General features: G+C 36.7%; 1 protein-coding gene across 1 annotated transcript; it reads left to right on the forward strand.

Moving 5' to 3' along the window:
* Positions 1–11,398: 11,398 nt before the first annotated feature.
* LOC306881128 (urea transporter 2) lies at positions 11,399–26,800 on the forward strand (the record flags this gene model as incomplete). The annotated part of the gene is made up of 8 exons (XM_079435046.1): positions 11,399–11,513; positions 11,863–12,052; positions 13,194–13,322; positions 13,455–13,647; positions 14,900–15,047; positions 23,594–23,725; positions 26,484–26,533; positions 26,624–26,800. 8 exons carry the CDS (start codon positions 11,399–11,401, stop codon positions 26,798–26,800), a joined length of 1,134 nt encoding a protein of 377 aa, XP_079291172.1.
* Between the last annotated feature and the right edge of the window lie 7 nt (positions 26,801–26,807).

Raw genomic sequence — 26,807 nt, forward strand, 5'->3', positions numbered from 1 at the left:
CACATACAATAGCCCAGTCATTCTCTTCAATGGTTTGACCAATATCCTTCTCCCAAACAACCCTCGGGCCCGGCAAGGCAGAAGTATTAGACAAGATGTCATATGCCCTTGATATTAATCCCTTTAAACAAATTGGATTCAGTAAAAGGTCTTCAATCTCTGTTGTTTCAGTTCTCAACTCTTCTTTGTCTATCTTTGGTTTTAAAAAATGTCGCAATTGAAGGTATTTGTAAAAATTGGACAAAATACATTAATTTCATGCAAAGTATACTACAAATACATTATCAAATTTATGCACTTAAAATTACCCTGCAATTGTACATTTAGTATTCTAAATTAGTATACTCAAAGTCTGCTAAATTGGAACAACAAATTTTTAATGCACTTTAATTGTGCAGAAGTGCTGAAGTCCAACTGAAGATATGCTTTTTTTCCTAAAAAGCTAGGAAAAAAGAGCAGAAGTGAAATGTGTCCCTGGAGCACAAAACCAGTCTTAAGTCACTGGGGTATATTTGTAGCAATAGCCAAAAATACATTGTATGGGTCAAATTATCAATTTTTTTATGCCAAAAATCATTAGGACATTAAGTACAGATCATGCTCCATAAAGAATTTGTAAATTTCCTATTCTAAATATATCAAAACTTATTTTTTGACATATAATATGCATTGCTAAGAACTTAATTTGGACAATTTTAAAGGCGATTTTCTCAATATTTTTCTCAATATTTTTTTGCACCCTCAGATTCCAGATTTTCAAATAGTTGTATCTTGGCCAAATATTGTCCGATCCAAACAAACCATACATCAATGGAAAGCTTATGTATTCAGTGTAGATTTATGTGTAAATCTCAATTTTGAAAAATTGACCCTTATGACTGGTTTTGTGGTCCAGGGTCACATATGCAATATTTACACCAAATTCCTCTTCCTGTTCACTCTTAGAAATAAAGGTGCTTCTTGATGCCATAGAAGAACCTTTTTGTCTAAATGGTTCCATAAAGAACCTTTAACATCTGAAGACCCTTCTATTTTCACAAAAGGTTCTTTGTGGCGAAAGAAGGTTCTTCAGATTATAAAAAAGGTAAGAAAGAAATGGTTCTTTAAAGAACCTTTGACCAGAGCTGGGTAGATTACTTAAAAATTGTAATCCGTTACTGATTCCAGATTACATGACAAAAATTGTAGTCAGTAACGTAATCCGTTACATTACACATTTTAGGTAATATAATCAGATTACTTTTAGATTACTTTTGATTTAACTCATTAATCACATTGATTTAAATAGCATTATCTTGTACCATAATGATGTAAAAAATGCAAAGAGTAAGAAAACTTGTTCCATTTATTGCAATTTACAACATGAAGTGCATTAAACATTATATTACAGTTTCCCAAACTAGGGTTCGTAAAGGAACTGCAGGGGGGTTGTGTGTTTAATGAAAAGCTGACAATTAATTAAATCATAAAAAAAATTATAATAATTTTAAAACAAACTCCCTTTTGAGGAAACTCTCTTCACTCGGCGGCCATATTTGCAACGCCTTCTTAATCTTAATGAATGGGGGAATCCTGAAATCTCAAAAACTGCTTGTTGAAGTCACTATTGAATTACATATGTCAAATCAGCAACAAAAATCTGAAATTAATGGCTCAATGAATGTTGCTTCTTATGCTAAAATAGCATTTAAAAAGCTTATTTTTCAGGCTAGATCAGCCAATGCGCATGCAGAATCATAACCTGCTTATACTGTACATATGCATTGGTTAGTCTAGTCAGGTTTCTATGGGAAATTTGGCTCTTTCATTTAGAAGGTGGGACTATTCCTCCATATTGCGTGTTGCAGTTTCTCCCATTCATAAGTATAGGAGTGAACAGTCTTTGTGTTTCTATAGTCTTTGTTTTAAATAAAACGCTTACTAAAAAAGATGAAATATTTTTATTTACCTGCATGCCATGTGGTCATTAATCAACATCAAAGAAACCGTGAAGATGCAAATGTGATACTTAATTATTGAAATATTTATTTTAAAACCTTAAAGAAAATATATTCGGTGAATAAGGTGATGACAAAAAGTTTTTGAATGCCTGCATTACATGTAACTAAGAAATAATGTGAATATGTGCATTTTAATTAATTAATAACACATGGTTAAAAAAAACCTACAGAGTAATAATTCAAATAAAAATGAATGTGTTCATCAGTAGTTGATGCAATGTTGAAACCCTTCTTAAACCTGAAATGATTTTTGTAAATCCAGTGGTCTTAATGCTGTCGCCACCCGACTAATGACTGATCTTTGTGTGAATGTCCGCAAGACTGGACTATTTATACATATATAATAAGTATATATTCGGTAGGCTATTTTAGAAAGGAAAATGCAAAAGACGAAAAAGAGAAATTAGGGAGAATTAATCATTTATGAATAATTTATTGCAATTGTGTGAATAATATGTAATCATGTAATCCATAAAAAAGTAACTGTACTCTGATTACGAGTATTTTAAAATGTAATTTACTCTGATTACAAGTACTTCATTTTTGGAATCTGATTACGTAATCCAGATTACATGTAATCAGTTACTACCCAGCTCTGCCTTTGACTGAATGGATCTTTGTGGAAACAAAAATGGTTCTTCTGTGGCATCGCTGTGAAGAACCTTTTAAGCACCTTTATTTTTTAGAGTGTAGTTCCAATATATCATAAAAACTACATGATACAGCAAATAACAGGGTACAGATTTGTAACGACATGACTGTGAATAAGCATTGATGCAATATTAATTTTGGTGGATCAATCCATTAAAAGCTATTTATGTGGGCAACTCAGTAAGTTTTGGAACAAAGCTAGTATCTGAAAAGACCAGCCACGTCCACATTAGAGAGCACCTCCTGCAGTCAGACACACATCCCCACCCTGTCCTGTCCAGCTCTGCAGGAGCTGCAAGATCAAGCTGTGAATCAGCTCAGACTCTGTGTCTGTGTGTGTGTGTATGCTGGGATCTTTTATAGTTCTCAGATGTAATGGAAATGCATTTTAAATGCGGTAGTGTATCATGAAATGACAAATGAAGGATTGCTGTCTCCTTGCTGAGAAACAGAGCGAGTGAATGAGGCAAGGAGGTTATTGTCTAAACTGCTACATCTTTGCCAATACAAAATGCTGTCATTTGTCTTGCCAATAAAGCTTAAATGTAACTGGGAAGTGCAGAACATAAAAGTGAGAGAGAGCATGAAAAAAATAGATGAAAGGATAGGATGGTTTTCTGACTGCATGGAGAACAGTTGGAACTGAAAGGGTCATAAACCGGTAGAAAGAAGAAAGGTGGAAATGAAAGAGATAAAGGCAAAGGGAAAGGATTATGAAGAGATAAAGAAAATGAGAGCACACTGAGTCTGTGCGGTTGATGGAGGATGCCGATGAAATATTAGGGTGATGTGAGATGTACGAGAGATGAGGCATGTGAGGTCGGCTCTCTGACTTCTTTGTATTCAGAACAGAAAAAAAACACAGAAAATAAATTACGTAATCAGATTCCATTTATTTACTGTACTAGTAATTAGATAATATTACATTTTAAAATGCTTGTAATCAGATTACAGTTTCTTTTTATGGATTGCATGATTACAAATTATTTACACAATGGTACTCATCATTTATTGATTCTCCCATTTTTTTTTCTCTCTCTTTTAAACTTTCCTTTCTAAAAAATTGTACTGTGTCATATTGAACACAAAGAGCATTCACAATATAGAATGGCCATGTAAATTTAATGTAAATACATTTATAATCCATGCTTCTGAATTTGGGGACAAAAGCACCTCTCACTCAATTGTATGAGACTATTAGAATATTTCAAATTTGGGTGTTCAAGTGTTTTATTTCATTTTAATTTTACAGTGTTATGATTTAATAATTATTAGCTTTTCAACAGCTCATAAACCACCTGCTTTACCTTAATTTACCCCCAGTTTGGGTAACATTTTTATAAAATGTCCTGCCCAATCAAACCTGGAAAAATCATTACTATATTCTTACTGTATTTTACCAGCTGAATCAAAAGCACAGAATTTACTGTACTGGCTAAATAATACATTTGTTTAGAAAAAAAGAAAGAAATCCACTATAGTGTACAAGTAAGCATTTTCTCTAACACTTTAGTATAGGCACCAATTCTCACTATTAACTAGTAGTGTATTAGCACGCATATTATTAACATATTGGCTGTTTATTAAAGCCCATATTACTGCATGACCATTCTATGTTCCCTATACCTAACTACCTAACTATTTATAAGCAGCAAATTAGGAGTTTGAGGCAAAAGTCATAGTTAATAGTTTGTTAATAGCGAGAATCAGACCTTAAAATAAAGTGTGATCACATTTTCCATAATATACTTATATTTTCCGGGAAAACTGTTTTTTAGGAAGCTGAAGTGCTTTTAAAATGGTTGAAATGGGTTGTCTGAAAAATGACAGTCAAAGCGACAAATTAGATGAATGGAAAAACAAATGAAAACTGAAGGAAACTGATTTTCCATTTTTTTGGTCTGAATGTCCTTAATTAAAGGTGAATGTGTCCAGATGATGGGCCACTGGATGAGCATTATGCTGACTCATACCACTGAGACTACGTGACCTTCAGCGGCAATGACAATTAAACAACCACAGAAGCTTTTAAAGGGCTCTCATTCTTCTCTCCCAACACACACCCAAAGAAATATATAAATAACACCTCTATAATTAGAGACCTTTTACACGAGTGTCTGGATATGAATTCTGACTGAAAGGATGAATCCTTCTAGCTTTTGGATAGATGACAACCAAACTATTTCACACAGTAATGTGTTTTAAAATGTTGTTTATTCCTGTGATGGCAAAGCTGAATTTTCAGCCGCCAGTCTTTAGTATCGCATGAATACCTCACAAATTTTATTATTAAATATTTGTGAAAACCATGCTATACCAAAGTTTGGTGTGAGTGAGAAAAAAAAAAAAAAAAGGATTCCTAAAAATATTTAGCATCAAAATGGTTTTTAACATTGATAGAACCATGAGCACCAAATCAGCATATTAGAATGATTTATGAACAATAATTTTCCAGTTTCATTATATATAATGTTTAGGCTGATAGCCGCAGATGTATGAATGAGTATTTTACATCCCTTAAAATATCATACAAACCTTTCTGGCTTTTTTACATATTCGTAAAGGCATTATTCATCATCTATATTAAGACATCTTCCTTGTGGACTATGTAGGGGATTTCAGGTTTTACTATTCTTGTGGGGACATCTGATCTCAAAATGTTGGTAAAACCTCACACATGCTGTTATGTCTCAGTGGGAGAAGTATGAATTATGCTGACCCAGTTTTCAGAGATGAACCCAACCCACACTGATCAAACACTTCAGCAGATATCAGCACAAATCGAATCTGAACTATAAGCTCTGTGTATGTGTGTTAGATGCGGTGTGAAGGAGATCTATAGGCTGCAGAGAAGGGGAGAGGAATTGCAAAGCTTTTGCTTGAGAGAGAGTCTAAGTGAATACGAGGCAAAGCCGTTCTATTTGAGAGAGAGAGTGTGTGTGTGTGAGTTGGATTTACTGAACTCGGCTCAGAAAAGACGCCATTCCACCGAACTGTCAAGCCTAAACTCCTTTGGTTGTTATGGAGACGGAGAGGGTGAATGAACGAAGGAGGGTGGATAGATTGAGGGAGGGAGTGAGAAAAAGAGGGAGCAGTCGTGACTGGGAGAATGTATGCCTGGCGGGCCAAAATCAAACTGGCAGGAGTGTGACATGACAAATTGTTGCTGCGCCCACAAAACTCTGGGAGACATGATGGATGGCACACCAGCATATAAACAGTTCAGCACACACACACATAAAATGGTAAATAAGTCTTGCGATAATGATAGTGTGTGATTTGAATACCAGGCAGCCACACTTCTGAGGAAAGCACATTACCAGTCACTAGAAAAATGAGAGGATGGAGACAGAGAAAGAGAGAGGGCAAATCAACAAAACTCACCCAGGGATTATTTGCTTCCTCTCCATTCACATAAACATTCTAAACCCCAGGCTGTCCTCCAAAGGTTATAAAGCCATTTCTAAAGCTTTGGGACTCCAGCGAACCACAGTGAGAGCCATTATCCACAAATGGCGAAAACATGGAACAGTGGTGAACCTTCCCAGGAGTGGCCGGCCGACCAAAATTACCCCAAGAGCGCATCGACGACTTATCCAAGAGGTCACAAAAGACCCCACAACAACATCTAAAGAACTGCAGGCCTCACTTGCCTCAGTTAAGGTCAGTGTTCATGGCTCCACCATAAGAAAGAGACTGGGCAAAAATGGCCTGCATGGCCAGTTGGCAAACCACTGCTGAGTAAAAAGAACATAAAGGCTCGTCTCAGTTTTGCCAGAAAACATCTTGATGATCCCCAAGACTTTTGGGAAAAGACTCTGTGGACTGACGAGACAAAAGTTTAACTTTTTGGAAGGTGTGTGTCCCATTACATCTGGCGTAAAAGTAACAGCATTTCAGAAAAAGAACATCATACCAACAGTAAAATATGGTGGTGGTAGTGTGATGGTCTGGGGCTGTTTTGCTGCTTCATGACCTGGAAGACTTGCTGTGATAAATGAAACCATGAATTCAGCTGTCTACCAAAAAATCCTGAAGGACAATATCCGGCTATCTGTTCGTGACCTCAAGCTGAAGCGAACTTGGGTTCTGCAGCAGGACAATGATCCAAAACACACCAGCAAATCCACCTCTGAATGGCTGAAGAAAAACTAAATGAAGACTTTGGAGTGGCCTAGTCAAAGTCCTGACCTGAATCCTATTGAGATGCTGTGGCATGACCTTAAAAAGGAGGTTCATGCACGAAAACCCTCCAATGTGGCTGAATTACAACAATTCTGCCAAGATGAGTGGTCCAAAATTCCTCCACAGCGCTGTAACAGACTCATTGCAAGTTATCGCAAACGCTTGATTGCAGTTGTTGCTGCTAAGGGTGGCCCAACCAGTTATTAGGTTTAGGGGGCAAGCACTTTTTCACACAGGGCCATGTGGGTTTGGATTTTGTTTTCCCTTCATAATAAAAAACTTCTTTCAAAACTGCATGTTGCGTTTACTTGTGTTATCTTTGATTAATATTTACATTTGTTTGATGATCTGAAACATTAAAGTGTGACAATCACTTTTTCACACCACTGTACATCTACATCTGTGAGAAGTTTTCCCGTTGCCTAGAAGAACTAGCAGTGTGAGTCATGGCAGATGCCCCTCTTCTGCATGACTGAATTAAGGGACATAATACACCCACACACACCCAAATTCTCCCTTTTAATGGATAAAAGTTTTTTTATAGTGGATTATTGAGATTACCCAAAAACTTCTAAGAATCTGTTTCCCTAAAAGCAGTGTTAAGAGAGTCTCAAAGAGCGGAAGTTTTGAGTGTTATAGCAATAATAGTCTAATAGTTTGCCGTTTTTTCTGGCCAAGAACTGCCTGCTAGACAGGAAAAGATTGTTTTTATGTGACATTTAGGGACATGTAAATCTGAAAAAGATGATTCCACAGTACCAGCCTGTGCACACCGACTCCCTGAAGCTGTGCAGCAGTAAGCGACTCCAATTGAAACTTGTCCCGTTTGTGTGCAATATGCATCAAATGACCAGTGAATTTACTGCAGTCAGTCCAGGGATGTGTCATCTAAGGTTAAGACTAAGAGAAACTGTCTTCATTTCCTGTGAAGAAAAATAGATAAAGAGGAAGATAAACAGAGATTGGGGAAGGCAGAAAAGTTCAGCAGGGTTTAAACTGTTTTCTCAGTTTCCTCTTGTGGTAAAAGGACTCTTAAACAATTTATGTCCACTCACACCATCTCACTCTCTTTCTGTCCATATCCATATCTCATTTCCACTCTCTCCTCCTAAAATCATCTATTTTCTGTGGTCATCTGAAGACTTGCTATGAACAGCCATTAGTCAGCTCAGCGGCTGTGGCATACATTCTTTAAACTACTCTCTCTCTCTCTCTCTCTCTCTCTCACACACACACACACACACACATACATTCATGCTCTCTCTCTCTCTCTGCAAACATTAGTCTCTCTGCTGCCGAAAACTGAACCAGATCATATATCCTCTATCGATCAGCCTCGGATCTAATCGGCCTGCCCAACCTCTCTCCTTTATCTCTTCCTTGTACTTTATGGAACCTAATTTGTGCTTGGTGGTTCTAGCAAGACTGACCTTTAAAAGGACACAAAGACTGGTTGTGGAGCTAAATGGCCAAATTCAAATAAATCACAAAACTGGTCTAGAATCAGATTCCCATATTAAAACTTCAGAGTACAATACAATTTAGTACAAAAAAAAAAAAGAAATAAAACGATTAAACTCATGTTGCTGAATAACAAACTGCAAGTAGCCTACATCATAGAAAAATGTAATAGATTATATAGGAATATATAACATTAGAGTGTGGGATTATATAAATCGAGTACAGGTAACATGCACATTGATTCTTGGAAAAGAATACTAAAAAAAGAGTCTCAGAGAAGCACACAATGTGAAAGAACATTTGCTTAGCCATTTCCATAAAATAGAACCAGACTCTTACAGCTCTCAATGTCATTTGCCTGGGTTTGTCAGTGTAACCTTTAAGGCGTGCTGCGTATTCAATCAATGACATTGAGGAATAGTGTGTGTGTGTGTGTGTGTGTGTACACATGTATATGCTTAAAAGCAGCAGTCCTGTAAAACATGGAAACTGCTTAGTGTTTTATCTCACCAACACCACCTACACTCCTCTATACAAGCACATATTCAGGAATGCACAATATGTCTTACATATGTCATATATGTGTCATACATGTGTCAGAGATGTGTAATGTATCAGTGTGCTTCTCTTCATAATGAAATCCAAAGCTTTCCAAACACTACAGCAAATCACTTTGAATGAATCAAGTTTTTCCAAACTGGAGGTTGTGAGGGAACTACAAGGGCTTGTAAGTTAATGAAAAACTAAGAATTAATTAAATTTTAAAAAATGTAAAATAAAAATCAATATTTAAATATTTATTAAAATAAATCAATCATCTTAAAATTAAATTTATTTTTTTCTATTTTATTTGTACACCTGCATGTCAAATGTATTAAATGTATTGAAATATTAAATTAAAATCTCTGTACTTCAAGTAGATCACATAGGACTTTGGCTCACAGAAACATTTGGGAATCCCTGGATTAGATCATAGTTGGACTTTATGTCACATATATAAATTAGAAGCAGTGTGATTAATAGAATATATCACCCAAATATGAATATTCTGTCATCATTTACTCACTCTTTTACTCACTTACATAATTTACTCACTTGCAAACTTGAATTTGTTTTCTTCTGCAGAACACAAATGAAAGTCGGTGGGGTCCAAAATAACTATGAACACCATTGATTTCTATTGCATGGCATAAAAACAAAACTCAGATACATTATCAAAAATATATTTTGTGTTCCACAGAAGAAAGTAAGTCATACATGTTTGGAACAACATGAAGCTGATAAACTGGATGAACTGTCACATACAGCTTCACTAGAGGCCTCCCATGGCAGCTTTACCCAGATCTGAGCTCTGTGGGTGGGGTGAATTGCAGCACAGATCACGAGGCCACTGCACTACACAGCCAGATAATTGCGTTTTGACTCCAGCACATGCAGGGCTAACGATCTACAACTGGCCAGACAGTCTGTGCATCCTTAATTAGAGCCTCTGTGTGTTCTGTCCACGCAAGGAGAATGTCACTCAAATCGCAAGATCACAATGTCCTCTGTGTCACTCACAAAGACCTCACAAACACACCCAAACATACACACAAAATTTGTTATATATATTAAGCCATCATTAGCATGTGTAAAATGCATACTAAATTCAAAACACAAAGTTCACATTTATTGCTTTGTTTTCTCTAGCATTTTCTACTCAAAATATCATGCTCTGATTTCTCCCTGCTGCACGCAATCCATCTCTTCATCAGTCAGAACCTCAGAGACTTTGACTCAGGGTGACTATCAATCAATGGAAGGGCGTGTTTGCTTCTGGGTTGCCTCGACCCACACACATATACAGATGCGCTTACTGAAAAACTGATGACTTTAAAAGTGAACAGGGAGGAAAGTGAGACTCTGCACATACCACCAGATCTGCTTCTTTTATATTACATATAGAGAAATGAAAGCTTACACATGCCTATGTCACTGTTATTTTCATGCAGACCTGACTGAAAGAAGTTGGTTTTCTTTTGGTTGTTCAGAGAGACTGTGATTGTCGAGGCCATGTTGGGTATTTTTATGTAATTTCCAAATATCCCATAAACAGCATCAGAAGGGAGAGGTTGGACAATTACCTCTCTGTTTTCCCTCTCTGTGTTTTGTGGGTGTTTTTGTATTTCTGTCTGGTTTCTGCTTGCACTCAGTAATTCAGCATGACTGCAGTCAATAATTCAACCGCTGATTGAACACTGGAGAACAAGGAGAGTGAAAAATAACAAGAAATGGAAATCTATTTATATATCTATCCCTGCCTACCTCTATGTTTGTTGACAGACTCACTTAGACTACAAACTGCTTACTCACTGACCCCTTGTACGTTGAAAAGTAATTCTCTTTTGTTTCCGGCAACACTCTTTTATTAAGTAACAGACGTGCCAAAGACACTGAACTGTGGGGCCCTCTTTCAGCATTGACTGCTGATTGCATAATGCAGCTGCAGGTGCAGTCTGGGTTCACAAATGATACTCTCGGCACTGAATATAAACACATGAATGAAGTTCTGTTTCTGTTCTTTTACTTTTTAATGTCTATTCATATTTAAAGAGGGACTGGGCTGTGTATTACATCATTAGTTTGTAAATCTTTAAAAGATGGGACTTTATATGCAATTAGATTCAAATAAAAATGAGAAAATGAGTTTGATTTGAATTGATAAATGGAAAAAATTAAGGCAGAAACACCAATATGTTGTTTCACGCTGCAATACAGACCAAATCTTATAACAAATGCACAAAACACAAGGGTAGCAGAAACATGGATGATTCAGAGAAATACAGAAGATGCTAAAACTGAACTTTGTCCGTCTCTGCCTAGTCGTGGAAAATGTGTTACAATGCGTGTAGTTAAATAAGATATAATATTAACCTTCACATGTGAAGAGAGAACAAGGGAAGTGAGAGAGTACAGAACGCAGGCTGTCTGGAAGAAAAAGACTTCCAGGGGAGAGGGTGAGAAAAAAGGGGAGAGGACAGTGTAGGAAAGTGGATGTCTGGATTAGTCAGAGTTCAGAGTTAGTGAAATTCTCTAGTGCCTGCATGGTTTCAATTGGCAACATGAGGATTTTGGAAAAAACCACACCACAGCGGCCCGGAGACCTAAAACAGCGGGTCGTCCGTGCCCTTCTGTACTGCACCGGAGAAATGCAACAATTACATACCCACATGCAGGGTAAGAGACCACTACACTACAGTACAGAACATTCAGATCAATAAATGATCAATAATACTGCCGCTGTGTGTATAATATGTAATCATGTAATCCATAAAAATGTAACTGTAATCTGATTATGAACATTGTAAAATGTAATACTCTAATTTACAAGTACTTCTGATTACGTAATCCAGATTACATGTAATTAGTCCCTACCCAGTACTGTTTTCCCATCCACATTCTTTGTGAAGAGAGCATCAATATCTGCTATTAACATATTCTGCTAACCATCTTTTGTATTCTGCAGAAGAAAGAAAATTACATAGGTTTTGAAACACTAATAAATTAATTCTCTATTCTCTCCCAGATAAATTGTTCCCGCTGCAGCTGGCTGAGTGGTGTTTGCGTGGGATCTCACGTGTGATTCTACTAAACAACCCCCTGAGTGGAGCTCTGATTTTGGCAGCGCTGCTGCTGGAGAGCCCCTGGCAGGCTCTGCTGGGGATACTCGGCCTTTTGGCCTCCACCTTCACAGCTATAATTCTAGGAGAGGACTGGTGAGGAATTTCACCCCACACATGCACAAAATTACATACGCATGCACAAATGAAAGTATACTCAGGCATCCAAGCATAAACAAAAACATGCTTACAGCAAAAACAAACATGTATTGTTAAATATATTATGCACAACAGAATGCACAAAACACAAGCAATTACAAGAACAAACAGGTGCAAACCTACAAAAACAAATCTCAGAGGCACAAACTGTGAAAACAGTCTGTTGTCAAGTGATGATGAGATCATTTTTACAAAGCAGATATAGCAAACAAAAAATAAATATAATACAGCTCTAAAGCAATACAAGTCATTGTTCACATAGAATTTTTATGATTTTAATTGTTGTTGACTCTCTAAAAATAAGTAATTCCTTCACATTTCAATCAGACTTCACTGACTGTTCTGTGCATTTTTGATTCAGTAAAAAAAAGTGTCTCATAAGAGTCATTTCTGTGAGCATTGGACTTCAGTGGTCGTGTTGTTTGCTATACACAAAAATGAACTGGCTCATAAGAAATCAGAATACACAGTAAATTCTTCTTGTAATTGAAAGTTATTGATTCATTAAACAAAAAAAAAAACAAAAAAAAGAGTAATTCATTCAAAAATAAGAGTACAGAGCTCTGTATGTTATTGATTCAACACTGCCGAGTCATTTATGTAAGAATCGGACATAACTGAGTGCACCTGATAGAGCCTCATAAGAGTCATTCATCCAGGAATTGGGCAGCATTCGTTGCGCTGTTTGTTACTGATAAAAAGAACTGCCCAATAAGAATCATTCATTCAGGAATTAGAGTACATGGCCACACTGTATGTTGTTGATTCACTGAATAGAAACGGATTGTAAGAGCCTTTCATGCAGGAAAACTGAAAAGATCCAGCCATTTTTCAGGAATCGGGCTACAATGGTCATGCATAAATCTCATTTGTTGTCCATTTAATCTTATTGCATACAAACAGATACACACACACACAAAGAAAACGAGTCGTGCTCACAGAAAACTCACATACCTGTATCTGCATCTAAGAATTCACCTGGTCTGTTGAAAGACATCATTTATCTAAGCACATGACAAACATGTCTAGAAGAGAAGCATGTGCTGATTCCAATCTGACATGTGATCCTAACCTGCAGTGAGGAGGTATCCAGTGGCCTTCATGGTTTTAATGGGATGCTGGTGGCTCTGCTGATGGGAGTGTTCAGCTCTGCTGGAGATTGGTACTGGTGGCTTCTGCTGCCTGTTTGTCTCGGTGGAGCTGCAACGTAAGATATACACAAGCCAATTCACCAATACGAAACAGATTATTTTGTTCTCTTTTGTCATATTCACAAGACAAAACACAAATATATGCTCACCATTCCAAACCTAAACAACCCTTTTCTCTCCTGTCTCAGGACTTTTCTTTCCAGCAGTTTGACTCCAGTTCTGGATCGCTGGGATTTACCAGTGAGCGTCTTCCCCTTTAACACAGCCATCCTGCTGTATCTGGCCTGTACTGGCACTTCCAACCCCTATTTTCCAAACTATCCTGTCCATCCACCAGGGGCGCCAGAGAGCACCAATCTCACCCAACTCCATTTTCCACAGGTGTGTGGATGAAACAGAATGGCAGCAACAAATGATGATATGAAAAGGCAACCCAAATTATTTGCCATTCATGCTCTTAAAAATATCTATCCTGTCATCTTATTGATTAGATTTTATTATATTGTCCCTCTTGCTTTGCCTCTCATTCCCCTGTCATATTGTCCTCTCTCGTTCTGCCATAGCTCTGTGTTTTTATTTGCCATCTTCCTGTTTTGCCTCTTTAACCTCCTTTATCTGTACACTCAGTGCTATTCCTTCCTCCATCTATCTTCATCATCCTTCCATTTCGCATCTCTCCTGAGATGTGTGTGTGTTTAGATGTTTTATGTCATGATGATGATCGTATTTATTGCATTACTCTGGTCTGCTGAATGACATTAGGGTGCATTGGGCTGATCTGCCTTCTTCGACACACTACAACAACTGACAATTATGGGCTGTTTATAGCCTATAGAATTTTGCACTAAATAGTATCTGTGCTTTTACCATGGAAACAGCTTGATCCGGTAATGATGGGTGCACAGGGCTGACAGAAATAATGGAGAATAATTTTTATATTAATTTTTTCTGTTTTTATCTCTCGCTGTCATGAATATTCAATGCTAAATTCAATGCAGAGTTAAAAGCCCATTAAAATTGGCTTTTAAAATTAGTTCATATTATATCTAGCTTGAGTCAGCGAATGATTCATGCACAACGTTGTGACAGGAATAACATGGGTTTAATATCAGTAAATGTGCAAGATTTATATGCTTGTAAAATCTGACAAAACAATCTTTTAACATAATTTAGGATAATTAAAATAATGGCTATAGCAATGGATATGTCGTCGGATTCCTGTTTCAATAGGAAATATATCAAAGCAAGAAAGAAAACATTTCATAGGGTCTTTAAGATAAGCTAATAAAACGATACACTGCCATTAAAAAACGGGCAGAGTATGATTTTTTTTAAATCAGTACTTGTATTCAGCAAGGATGCTTTAAATTGATCAAATGACATTTAGAATATCACCAAATATTTCTGTTGCAAATAAATGCTGTTCTTTAACTTCCTATTGATCAAACATTTTTACTTTTTTATTCAAAAACAGCCTTGGTTAGCATAAGAGACTTCTTTCAAAAACATTACGATTTTATTAAATCCAAATTTTTAAATGGTAGTATAAATTTAATATGCATTAATATGCAATATGAAGACATTGTTAATGTATTTAGGCCTCATCTACAGGTGTGTTTGCTGTTCCCATCAGCTCCTGCAGGGGGTGGTGTTGGGCGTAGGGCAGATCTTTGCATGTGGGACTCTAGGCCCGTCTCTGCTCATCCTGGGTGCTGTTTTCCTCTTTTCACCCATTCTGGCTGTCTATGCCCTCCTGGGCTCTGGCATTAGCACTATGGCAGGTGAGTCAGAAATTAAAAGCAAATATCAGCAGAACAGTGTTTTGCAGAAATAATATCTCAAAAGTTTCTCCAAGACCCCAACATGATTGAATGGAAACCAAACAAGTCAAAGATCTAAATATGAAACATTTCTCAGAAAAAATCCAAGACCACATTATCTGAACAATGCCATCCACATTAATTTTAAAGCTATACTGTTTCTATATGCTGACAATTGTCTCATTCCTTTCAATTTTCTTTTCAAAATTGTTACTTAAACATAATATGAGAATGCTTTTGAGCTATGAAAGAGACAGTGAGCAATATAGTAAATTAATTTTTGGAGCATCTGCATAGTGGTTTGAAAGGATGTGGGATAGAGATACATGGATAAAGATAACAAAGCAAACATTTTGGGTAGATCTTGGGTTCTCTAGGGCGTTGTGCTGAGTATTCTGGCTGTAGCTGTGATTTACTCCGCTAAAGCAGCCTACAAACAGATTTCCTCAATCGCCCACTATTGCAGAAGATAATGATTTGTGCCTTCCGTTTGATAATTTGCCAGTTTTACTGTTGCGTTTGCCACCTCAAGACTAAGGAAGGTGTTTTTACCCTTTCACTCATTCTCATATACACAGACAGTCTTTCTTTCTCCTTTATATTTTCTATACACAGCTGTACAGAGACATGAGTCATCGCAGACACAAAGACACTACAGAAGTTGGATAGACTGTCTGTGTGTGTGTGTGTGTGTGTGTGAGAGAGAGAGAGAGAGAGAGAGAGAGAGAGAGAGAGAGAGAGAGAGAGTAGGTAGAAGAGACTGATGTAAGATACCTCGTCCCCAGCACAACACCCACACACATAATACACACCGTTTCATTTCATCCCCTGCATTGTGATGAACACTCACAAACTTCAAAGCTCTCATGTAATATTCCATAAAGAAGCAAGCAGCGAAGGGTCTTTGGGCTTATCAGGGACTCAGCGGTATATCCGTGTTTCTGTTATTCCCTGTAGTAGTGAGGAGGTTGATTTTAGAAAGGAAAAATCCCTTTTCTGGCTTTTCCTGGTCTCTTACCCTGCCTGTGTGTCAGCAGAACATTTAAATTTAATTTGGAAAGGTTTCAGATTGCTAGAGGGTTTGAACTGTAGAAAACAGACGGAGAGAAGGAGAGAAAGCAGTGCTGCATTATGGATGGGGCCGACGGGGCCAGTGCTTCAGACTGTCAGGGGCCTCTAAAATCTCAGGCCGCACGTTCTGAGACTGATAAAGGAAGCTGAACATCAGGGCTCTTGGCACATACACTGCTGTTCAAAAGTCTGGGATCAGTATTTTAATTGTTTGATAGAAATAAATACTTTCATTCATCAAGGATGCTTTACATTTATCAAAAGGCATTTATCATGTTATTTCCTTTTCAAATTTCAAATGCTGTTCTTTAACTTTCTATTTATCAACGGATTCTGATAAAAATGTATCACACTTTCCAAAAATATTAAGCAGCACAACTGTGTGCAACTCTTATAATGAGAAATGTTTCTTGAGCAGCAAATCAGAATGATTTGAAGAATCGTATGACATTGAAGACTGAGGTAATGGCTGCTGAAAATTCAGTTTTGCCATCACAGGAATTAATTACATTAAAAAATACATTAAAACAGAGACCAGGTATTTAAAACTGTAATAGTATTTCACAATATTTCTGTTCTACTTTATTTTTGATCAAAGAAATACAGTAAATGCTGCATGCCTTAGTAAGCATAAGAAACGTTTTTGAAAAAACAAACAGAAGCATACAGCACAAACCACTTCTCTCTCACATTCAAAGTTTACCTCTCTGGATTAAAAGTACTGTTGAATTTCTTTAAATTTCAATTAATTTGATTTCTGCCTCTTTACATTCTGTCTGCAACCTGTAAATTTGGGAATTGGAATTAAAAGACATTCTCAAGTCATTTCTGAATGCACATGAAACACACCATCTAATTTTATTTGGGCAAATCATCCTTTTTCAAAAGTTGTAATATATGGGCATCAGGGAGTGGGGGCATAAGGGTTAGACATGTGCCGGGCCTTGCGGGAACTATGATCCCGCCTAGAATGTAAGACTTCCAAAGACCCATTATCTGAAGACTGTCCCTCACACACACACACTCTAAACATCCTCATCATCCAATCAATACCACTCTTATCCCTGCACTCATCTTACCATCCCGTTCTCCTCTTTTTTATTGATTAATGGTTCACTCCTCTCTCCCTGGTGTAGGATTTCTCTCTTACTACAGTATGAAATTACATCTGTATTTTACCAGACAGAAGCCTACAGAGAAAAAGACAAGATTGTACTTTTAGGGTTCTTCTCAATTGCAATCAAGCTATTGTACAGGTACTGTTTTCTGATCTGATATCCTAAATAATGCTGATCGTCAACCATGAGCTGAAACTAAATATTATTTGAGCTGTTTATTTCCTATTCATTTATATGAGGTTTATAATTTTGTAAACCTTCTTGCAGAATTTGGCTCTAAATAAAGCTTAAATTTAGATTTCCAGAATATTTTCTAGTTATAAACATAAGAATTTTAAATTAAAGTCATTATTTCTGGGACAAGCCAAATCTGTGTATCTTATTATACTTATAAGGACTGTATGGTGTAATAGGTGAGCTAGTAAACCTGTGGAAATTGACTGAAATGTGAAAAATTGTTTCCATATGACAGGTAGTTGAGGAGTTTAAATGGAGTAACGAGCCCTGATGAATAATTCACAATTAGAGCAAGAACATTAAGTCCCTTCACTTCAAAGAATATGATGCTTATGAACCAATCAGCGGCAGACTTGATCAGACTTTCAGCTGTTAGAGGGAATAATGTGATGTGATTTGTCATTTGATCTCACTTCTTTTTGTACCACATAAAAACATCTCATCTAATTCTAATCTACAACAAATTAAGTCTACAATTAATTCACAAGACCCTCCACACCAACATATTAAGTTCTGAGGTTTGTTAGGAAGTGTCGTAAGAAAGTGCAATAGAACAAAAAGTGGTTTAGTTTGTTTGTCTAGAAATCTCACTAAATCGAAACTGAATAGGGACTCCTAACCTGTCCTGCAGCATGAAGTGTGGTCTACTGATAATGAGATCTGGTGTTTAGCAGACAGGCTGTTCAATGTGTCCTCTCTACATGACTCATAGTATAAACCCACTGAAGTTAGCACGGGTTCACAACTGATGATCCCGCACACACCAATGCACAAAGAGGAGCCCGTAACCATGGTGATATTGAAACTAGGAATATAATGAATCTATTCTGGGTCACAGATGTTGAATTTAGGTTATAGAATTGCACAGATAGCATATATCAGTGTACTGTAAGCGTTATATAACCGGATCAGAGATGAGTTATGGAAAAAACAGAAAACAAATGTTGCATGCCTTGTGATTCACAGCATTTGCATTGTAAATGAAAACCCAATTCCCTTCTGCACTCAAGATTGTGTGTGTGTGTGTGTGTGTGCTTGAGAAGGAATCTTTTAAATCTATTCTTCAAATCTCAAACTATTTCAGTGACACACTGATCATGAAACGCCACAGTAGAAATAGATACTTTCCACACAACACAATCTGTTTTATAATTAGTATGTCGTCTACGGATGTTTACAAGTTTGCAACAGCTTGAAATCTGTAAACCTGTCAACAGGCTCCTTGTGTGAAAACATACAACCATGCATACTGATTCATGAGATGCAAAAAAAAAACTATTTGTATAAAAAGGAAAGAAATATCTGACAGAAAAAAAGAGAGTGAACAGACGCTATGAGCCTCCTGGGTGACATTGCTTTCCTGTTCAAACGGGAAAGAGATTCTGGGTGCGTCCTTCCTGCTGCTGCTGATTTCATCTCAGAGCTCTTTTATTGGCAGTTCTTTTATTGAGAGTCTTTCACTATAAAACAATGAAACATAAAGAGTCCCAGAAGTGCAGTCAGAAGGATGCGCTCAAATGTTTCGCACTGGAGCTCATTTTCCCTGCATTTGTAAGTTGGCATTTTCCATGAACAGAATACAAAATAGGGACTAAATGTTTTTTTTTAATGTTTTAAAAAATCTTTTTTAGTAAGCCATTTTTCTTTTTTAACAAAAAGAGATGTTTCGGTGGCATTGGTGAAAGACAGGAAAATACACATTTTTTATATTAATTTTATATAGACTACAATTTAGAAGTTTGGGGTGGGGTTTTTGATGTAAGATTTTTGTATGGATGTAAGATTTCTCTTATGCTCACCAAGACTGCATTTCTTTGTGCAAAAATACAGTGAGAACAGTAATACTGTGAAATATTATTACAATTTAAAATAACTGTTTACTATCTGAATATATTTTAAAATGTAATTTATTTGTGTGACAGAGCTATGAATCTATCACAGTCTTCAGTGTCACATGATCCTTCAGAAATCATTCTAATATGCTGATTTGCTGCTCAAGAAACATTTCTTATTATCAATGTTGAAAACTGTTGTGCTGCCTAATATTTTGGTGGAAACTGTAAGGTTTTTTTTTCAGGACTCTTTGATGAATCACAAGTTCGAAAGAACAGTATTTATTTCAACATAAGTGTCTTTGCTGTCATTTAATGTGTCCTTACTGAAAACCTTGCTCTTAGTACAATAGTGTATATTTTATATGCTGAATATGTCTATACTTAAAATCCAATTTTATCACAATAAACACCAAATTAAATGAAATGATCAAGGATAATAGACAGACAGACAGATAGAATTTCATAATTGTTAATAGTATTCACCAAAAAAAAAAAATGCTTTAGAAAAGTAAAGACCTGATTCATGGAAAGGTGCCAGTTGTGTAGCTGTACCATGGTCAGAAAAACTAATTTTGAATGTGGCCTTTCACATGTCATCTGAGAGAGCAAGAGCTCTTGAGAGCCATTCCATGTTCTGAAGGCAGCCATGCAAATAAAACACAGTAAATTGAGGGGAAGGTGAGCACAGCTTTCTCTGAAGGTGAACTGTTGAATGACAGAGTACTTGCGTTTTAATTTTTAATCAGGGTCGGAACTTGCGGCTTCAGGATGTGCATCCAGACAGAAAAACCATATCATATTGAAAAAGGGCCCTAAAAATGCTCATAACATATTCCAAAGCTTTGCCTGCTTAATTAGGCAAAGAAGTTATCAAATGTGAGCATGCAGCCATGCAAATATATATCAGTTACAGTAAGAGGCGTGTTCTTGTGTTTTATCGAATAGATTCATGCTGTAAAAAAGAGAGAGAGAGATGATGTGCTACAATACAAGAAAGCTCTAGGGAATGGTGGGCGGTGAGTGAAGTCTGAAGGCTTGGACAGGAACATGGGGGCAGCAACTATATTCTGTAATGAATATACATTGCCACCTTCAGTTCACAATCAGAACTACAATCAAGAACCCAAACCCTCTAAATATATTTGTGTAAACCAGATATTAAATATTATTTTACAAGATACCCCAAAAATTCAATAACTGACCCATCAAAAGACAAATTAAGTCATAAGACACACAATACCTTCTTTAGGCAAAGAAGCATAATACAGTTTGAAAACTTTGTTGCACATTGCTTAGGTTCACAGAGTAGGCAATTCAGTCAATACTATGCAGTCTACAATTATGTCATTCTGAACCTAACCATGGTAAGGAAGTTAAAATACCCGAAGAGAGTTTCCGGTAGCATCCAGTTGCTCAGATATTACTATATGCAGTCCCAGAGAATGTGATGCTGTCATATGCACTCGCTGGCCCCTCTGTTCCAGACACAAACTAGTTTTAGCCAATCACCAGAGCCATAGATAGCATTTTGCTTGCATAATAGTGTTCAATCAAAAGAACCCTTTAGGGTTCTTTGTAGCCAGGAAAAAAGGTTCTATATAGAACCTTTTAGGAGTTCCCATCATGGGATCATTCTTTGGATTAAATGTTTGTTTTATTTTAATTAAATTTTAAGACTTAAACAGCTCATATAGCCAATTTATCACTAGAAAAACTGAAATATCCAGAAGCATACCACATCAAGGTTGTGTGTGATCATTTAAGACACCTTTATTAGCATTTACAATGACAATATATAACACAGCAATTCATAGTGCAACAGTTACAGAGATTAACAAATCCATGTTTATTTAGTCATACTTCATTTTTACCCATCTAAAATAGCACTCTCCACCGCCTCCACCTTACTCACCCATCCAACATGTCAGTCACAAATATATGTTGATTGCTAAGAAACCACAAAGAAATAAAGTCTTCAAATAGTATATTAATGGCATTTATTTTGCATCTCACCACCAGGTCATTACCCTTTACCTTAAATAAAATATTGAGTATTTACTCCACATTCTTCTATAACCCAAGTAGTCCGATTTTTATTTATTTTTTTGGATGCTGCAACTTTCCCCAATTCTGTAACCCATGAAAGATGGTGAACCGCATGTTTCTGAAAAGGGAGCTAAAAAGACTAACTATAGTATTGTTACTATATAAGCATTACATATTAATTTTACATTCACATTCAGGTAAGCATTTAAACAAAACCAAAGGACCCATGACAATTTCAGCACTGGGAAGGGCTAAATTGTGCTGATTGAAATTAACTGAGTGATGGCTTTTGGATGCTCCATACTGAACAAAAAGTAGACAGCAAACATACTTCTGGCGTCTCTGTTATTGGTCAATGACATCCATTTTGATGCCAACTCACCTTGGGAGAAGTAGGCTTGACATCCTAAGATGGGGATACAAGTCAGAGAAACATTTATTAGACCTATGAGAGTATAGTACAACAGGAAAAAGAAAAGTCTCCCACAGTTAAATCAAATCTTAAAACTTACTTGAATTAGAGGAGTGTGGTGTTTTCATCTGAATGCTGATGACCAAACCTACAGTGACAGTGCAAAATAATTTATCCATCCATCTATAAAACCTGCATGATAACAGGTGGAAAATAGAAAAGAAAAATGATATCAGCACCTTCAGATTAGCGGATTGATAGGTTTCAGTTGGTACTGTGAGGAAAAATAAATAATGTAATTTATTATAATTATTTTTTTTTGGGGGGGGGGGGGGGGGGGGGTTGTAAAAGGTGTGTCAAAGTATAATTGAAATAAAAAGCACAAATATAATGTAGTATAATTTTAAATAGCCTAATGTTTAAACACATAAAAAGCATGGTTTAGCCCAAAGAACCCTTTTGTTCCAAAAAGGGTTCCTTATTATATAGAAACTTTTTGGCATAAAGGGTTCTTTGGAGTTGAGTAAAGAACCCTAGGGTTCTATAACCCCAAAGAACCTTTTTTTCAGAGTGTACCACCAGATGCTAAATATTTTTGTAGACTAACCTGGAAGTTAGCATCACCCTCGTTCCTCAGCAAAACCCCAAAAGGACTTTTTCCTATTGCAAAAAATAAGCTTTGTGAAGTTTGATTCGTACACATTTTGCTCATCATGATAATCTTCTGAACGGAGCACAACTTTTAAGAATTTGATATATTCACCAGAAGTGAAAACCTAAACAAGCTACAAATTAACTACACCATGGTCACATGACTTCAGCATCATCACCATTAACTCTTTCGATCTTTATTTTAAAGTTTGAGTAGGAATAGTTAGCAAAAGTGCAATTATAAACACGAGTGAATGGATGAGTTTTTCTGTTGAGTATGATCATGAAGACAGTTATTGTCCCAGACAACCTCTGTAGTCCCATTTAGCCATTTGTTAGTTGTCTTTATGAAGACAAATAAAAGCTTTTTTTAAAAATTGTGTATTACTGATGTATTTTATGTCATAAAATAACATGAAAAAACTGCAGACCTTATTTCAGGCATTTAACCTAAAATCCATTCATAAAACCCATTGACTTCAGGACTTCATGGAACTGGAAGTTCTATAATTCTAACTTGTTTCTGGCTTTGGGCTACAAAAATGTCATCCCTGCTGCACCAGCCCATTGCAAATTTGGGCTAAATGATTTTTAACATGCCAGTCTGTTATTGAAGCACTATATTTCACCCCCAAATTGGCACATAAAACAAAACAAACCTGTCAAAGTGGGTTGTTCTTGGCCAGAATAAGCTGCAGTGTGGACCAGCCATTAGTCCAGGGGTGCCCAGCCCTGTTCATAGCGACCGACTGGCCTGCAAAGTTTAGCTCCAACTCTAATCAAACACACCTGCCTTTAATTTTCACGCGATCCTGAGGACCTTAAATAGTTGCTTAAGGTGTGTTTGATTAGAGTTGGAGCTAAACTTTGTAGGACAGTCGATCGCCAGGAACAGGGTTGGGCACCCCTGCATTAGTCTAACACTAGCAAAGCTTTGACCCCCTAAGCCAGAGGTCTTCAACCCTGCAACTAATCAAGCTCCTCAAGACTGCTTGAAAACTGCAGGCAGGTGTGCTGAAGCCGGTTGGAAATAAACTTTCTAGGAGAGTGGGTCCCCAGGAGCAGGGTTGAAGACCTCTGCCCTAAGCCATGGTCAATAACTGTATAGACTCAAGTTCTCTTTGTTGCCTTCTGCAGGTCTGTCTATGTCAGTGCAGCACAGCTTTCTGTACTCTGGCCTCTCAGGGTTTAATGGTGCTCTGGGTTGCATGGTCGTAGGAGGGTTTTACATACTTAGCTGGAGAACACATCTCTTATCTATTGCAAGCGGTGAGTAATTCACAGACACATCATTTGTAGTGTTATTTCATTTTTCTACACTCTTAAAAAAAAGAACAACCCAGGTGAAAAACAAGTACACTTCCATAATGCACTTAAAGTGCTCTATTTTCGCGCACTAATTTTGTACTTAACATACTAAAAATTATCCTTTAGTGCTTCTTAAGATAAACTTAAGATCATCTAAGTGTACTCAACTGTGCTATTTTGAGACACCATGAATATGAACTAAAATGCACTTTTAGCATACTATCTTTGTATTTAAAAAATGTATTTAGCTACCACTTGTAGTACACTTGAGTGTACTAGTGTATGAAAGATAGGTTCAAGTGTACTACAAGTGGTAGCTAAATACATTTTTTAAATACAAAGATAGTATGCTAAAAGTGCATTTTAGTTCATATTCATGGTGTCTCAAAATAGCACAGTTGAGTACACTTAGATGATCTTAAGTTTATCTTAAGAAGCACTAAAGGATAATTTTTAGTATATTAAGTACAAAATTAGTGCGCGAAAATAGAGCACTTTAAGTGCATTATGGAAGTGTACTTGTTTTTCAACTGGGAAGGAAGAACCAAAAAGGGGGTTTCGTGGCGATGCCATGTAAGAACCATTTTTGGTTCCCTGAAGAACCATTTTGTTTTTCTTGGTACCATAAAGCACCTTTTCTGGTACTATAGAGAATCCTTTTTAAACTGATGAATAGGTTCTTTATGGCCCCACTTCTTCCAGATCAATATCCTTACATTTATCATACTATAAATTTTCTTAAATAGGATTGTTCATAAAATAATAATAAAAAAGAAAATACAGAAGTAACAAGACTTGACAAGATGTATGATTAAAATGTTTATTGCATTTACAGTATACATCATACCTCAATACTGTGTATATGTGTTTAATAGGGATGTGCACAAGTACTAGAGTACTCAGACTTGACAGCAATGATCGATCATTTCAATCATCACTGCAGTCACTGTAATCATCGTTTTCATGATCAATCATCACTGTCAAGTCTGAGTACTCGATGATCACCTGACTTTATATATTTCTCTTTTTATGATTGGTTATGGCAGCAGACAGCATTTTGGGTGGTACCTGAGCTCTGACTAGTTAGTGTTAGGACAGCATGCCATCCAGACAAAATCAAAACCACCAGTACTTGAAATTAAAAATTTACAAAAATGCCCTAGTGTGTAATACAGTGAATACAGCAGGTTAATGTCAGTACCTCCATCATCCACTAGTATGCCCTTTTTCATCCCGTGGAAACTGCCACTGGTGCGTCAAAGAGTTCCCACTTTCACAGTCCTTTTGATGAATGGTTGAAGCTGGGTGCATAGGAACCTGCAACAAAAATAAATATTTCTGTTTTTACTGTATTTTTAATCAAATAAATGCAGTGAGTAGAGGACTTGCATAAAAAAACACATAAAAAAAAAAAAATCATACTAATCTTTAACGTTTGAACCGTGTATGTCTGAGGATTTACTTACAAGTCAAATAGTTCATAGCGCCTTAGAGATGTTGTCCAACAGGAGGTCTGCTCCAACTCTGCTGCACGGCCATCAGCATAGAAGAATCTAGAAACATAATACGCCATTTATCACAGAGCCAACAATATTTACTATAATATAGTTTATAAAAACACACACAAACACACAAGCCAGTTTCTTAAAATAACAGAATTAACGTTAATATTTTTAGGTTTGTGTCACTCAGGTTTGGATGTCAAAACCTTCCTAAAATAACTCTAATATAACAGCTGCATGGTGATATAAGAAAATATGTAAAATACATATGCAAATGTATTTAAAGAGCTTTCTCAGCTCACCAGTGACAGCAGCTCCCTTCAGAAACTTTGACATTTTGGAGCTTATCTTCTGTTGTAGAGAGATTATTATCACTCCTGAAACCACAGAACTTTTTTTTTTTTTATCAATATTTGTTTACCATGAAAGATAAAAACACGTTTGAACTAATGTTAGATTCAGTTAATTCGCGCTCATTGTCAGTGACACCACCGATTAACAGTCCAGCGAATATTTTAGGCTAAATAAATTGGACCGCTTTCAATAAACCATTGACAAACTGACAGCAAACCTTTTACCAAACTATCAAAACCGCTCCTCTTCACATAAAGATGTGATTAAAAGCCCAAACTCTCATAAACAAGAGCTCGAGCTAGCTTAATTTACCTCGCCTGAAAACAGTTATGCTTAATAACTTTTTCGAAGCTTTCTGTGAAGTAACAATTCAACATAAACGTGTCAGTTACATCTGGAACAGTTGTATCTGATATTTGTGTGATTTTTGGGGACTAAACTCACCTGAAAGCAGTGAAAACAGCAGCGAGAGACGGAGATTCAAGGTTGTCAGTTTGTGTTGTCGGCCCGTTTCCATGGCAACTCCCTCCGCTGAGATTTTAAATTCAGCGCGCAAATCAACGTCACGCAGCATTTGCATAAATAAACCTCTAATAGAACACTACATAAACAACTTAAAATTACATTAAATCTTTATTAAATAGCGAATTTGAAATTTGATCTCACTTTCCAGAAACCAAAATATTTTCAACATGAGTGTGAAGTCTCTGGAACCTTTCTGTGCTACTAAGAACCTTTTGTGCAATGGAAAGGTTCTTTGGATATTAAAGGTTCTTCATGGAACCATACACCCTCCCAAAGAACCATTTAAGAACCTTTTTTTTTTTAAGAGTGTACAACTAAATTATTTATTCTCTCTGCAGCCTTGCTTTCAGCTTACACAGACATCGCCTTGAGCAACCTGCTTGGAGTTGTGAGTAGACACACACACACATATATGCACACTCTGTCCAGCATCTCTGTATTCAGACAGTTTTTGTTTGTTTCCCTCTTACCTGTGCAGTTGGGTCTCCCAGCAAGCAGTTGGGCTGCAACTTTGACAGGCACTCTGGTGCTGTTGCTGACAGGAAAAAACCTAAAAGAATACAGAATCCCTACTGGAAAAGTAACCTCGCCAGAACAGAACTTGCACTCACACAAGCAATGGTCTGCAGCCAATACGAATGCAACTGATGTATAGTGTTTTC

The sequence above is a fragment of the Barbus barbus genome (genome assembly GCF_936440315.1).
Source record: "Barbus barbus genome assembly, chromosome: 2".
NCBI classification, from domain to species: domain Eukaryota; kingdom Metazoa; phylum Chordata; class Actinopteri; order Cypriniformes; family Cyprinidae; genus Barbus; species Barbus barbus.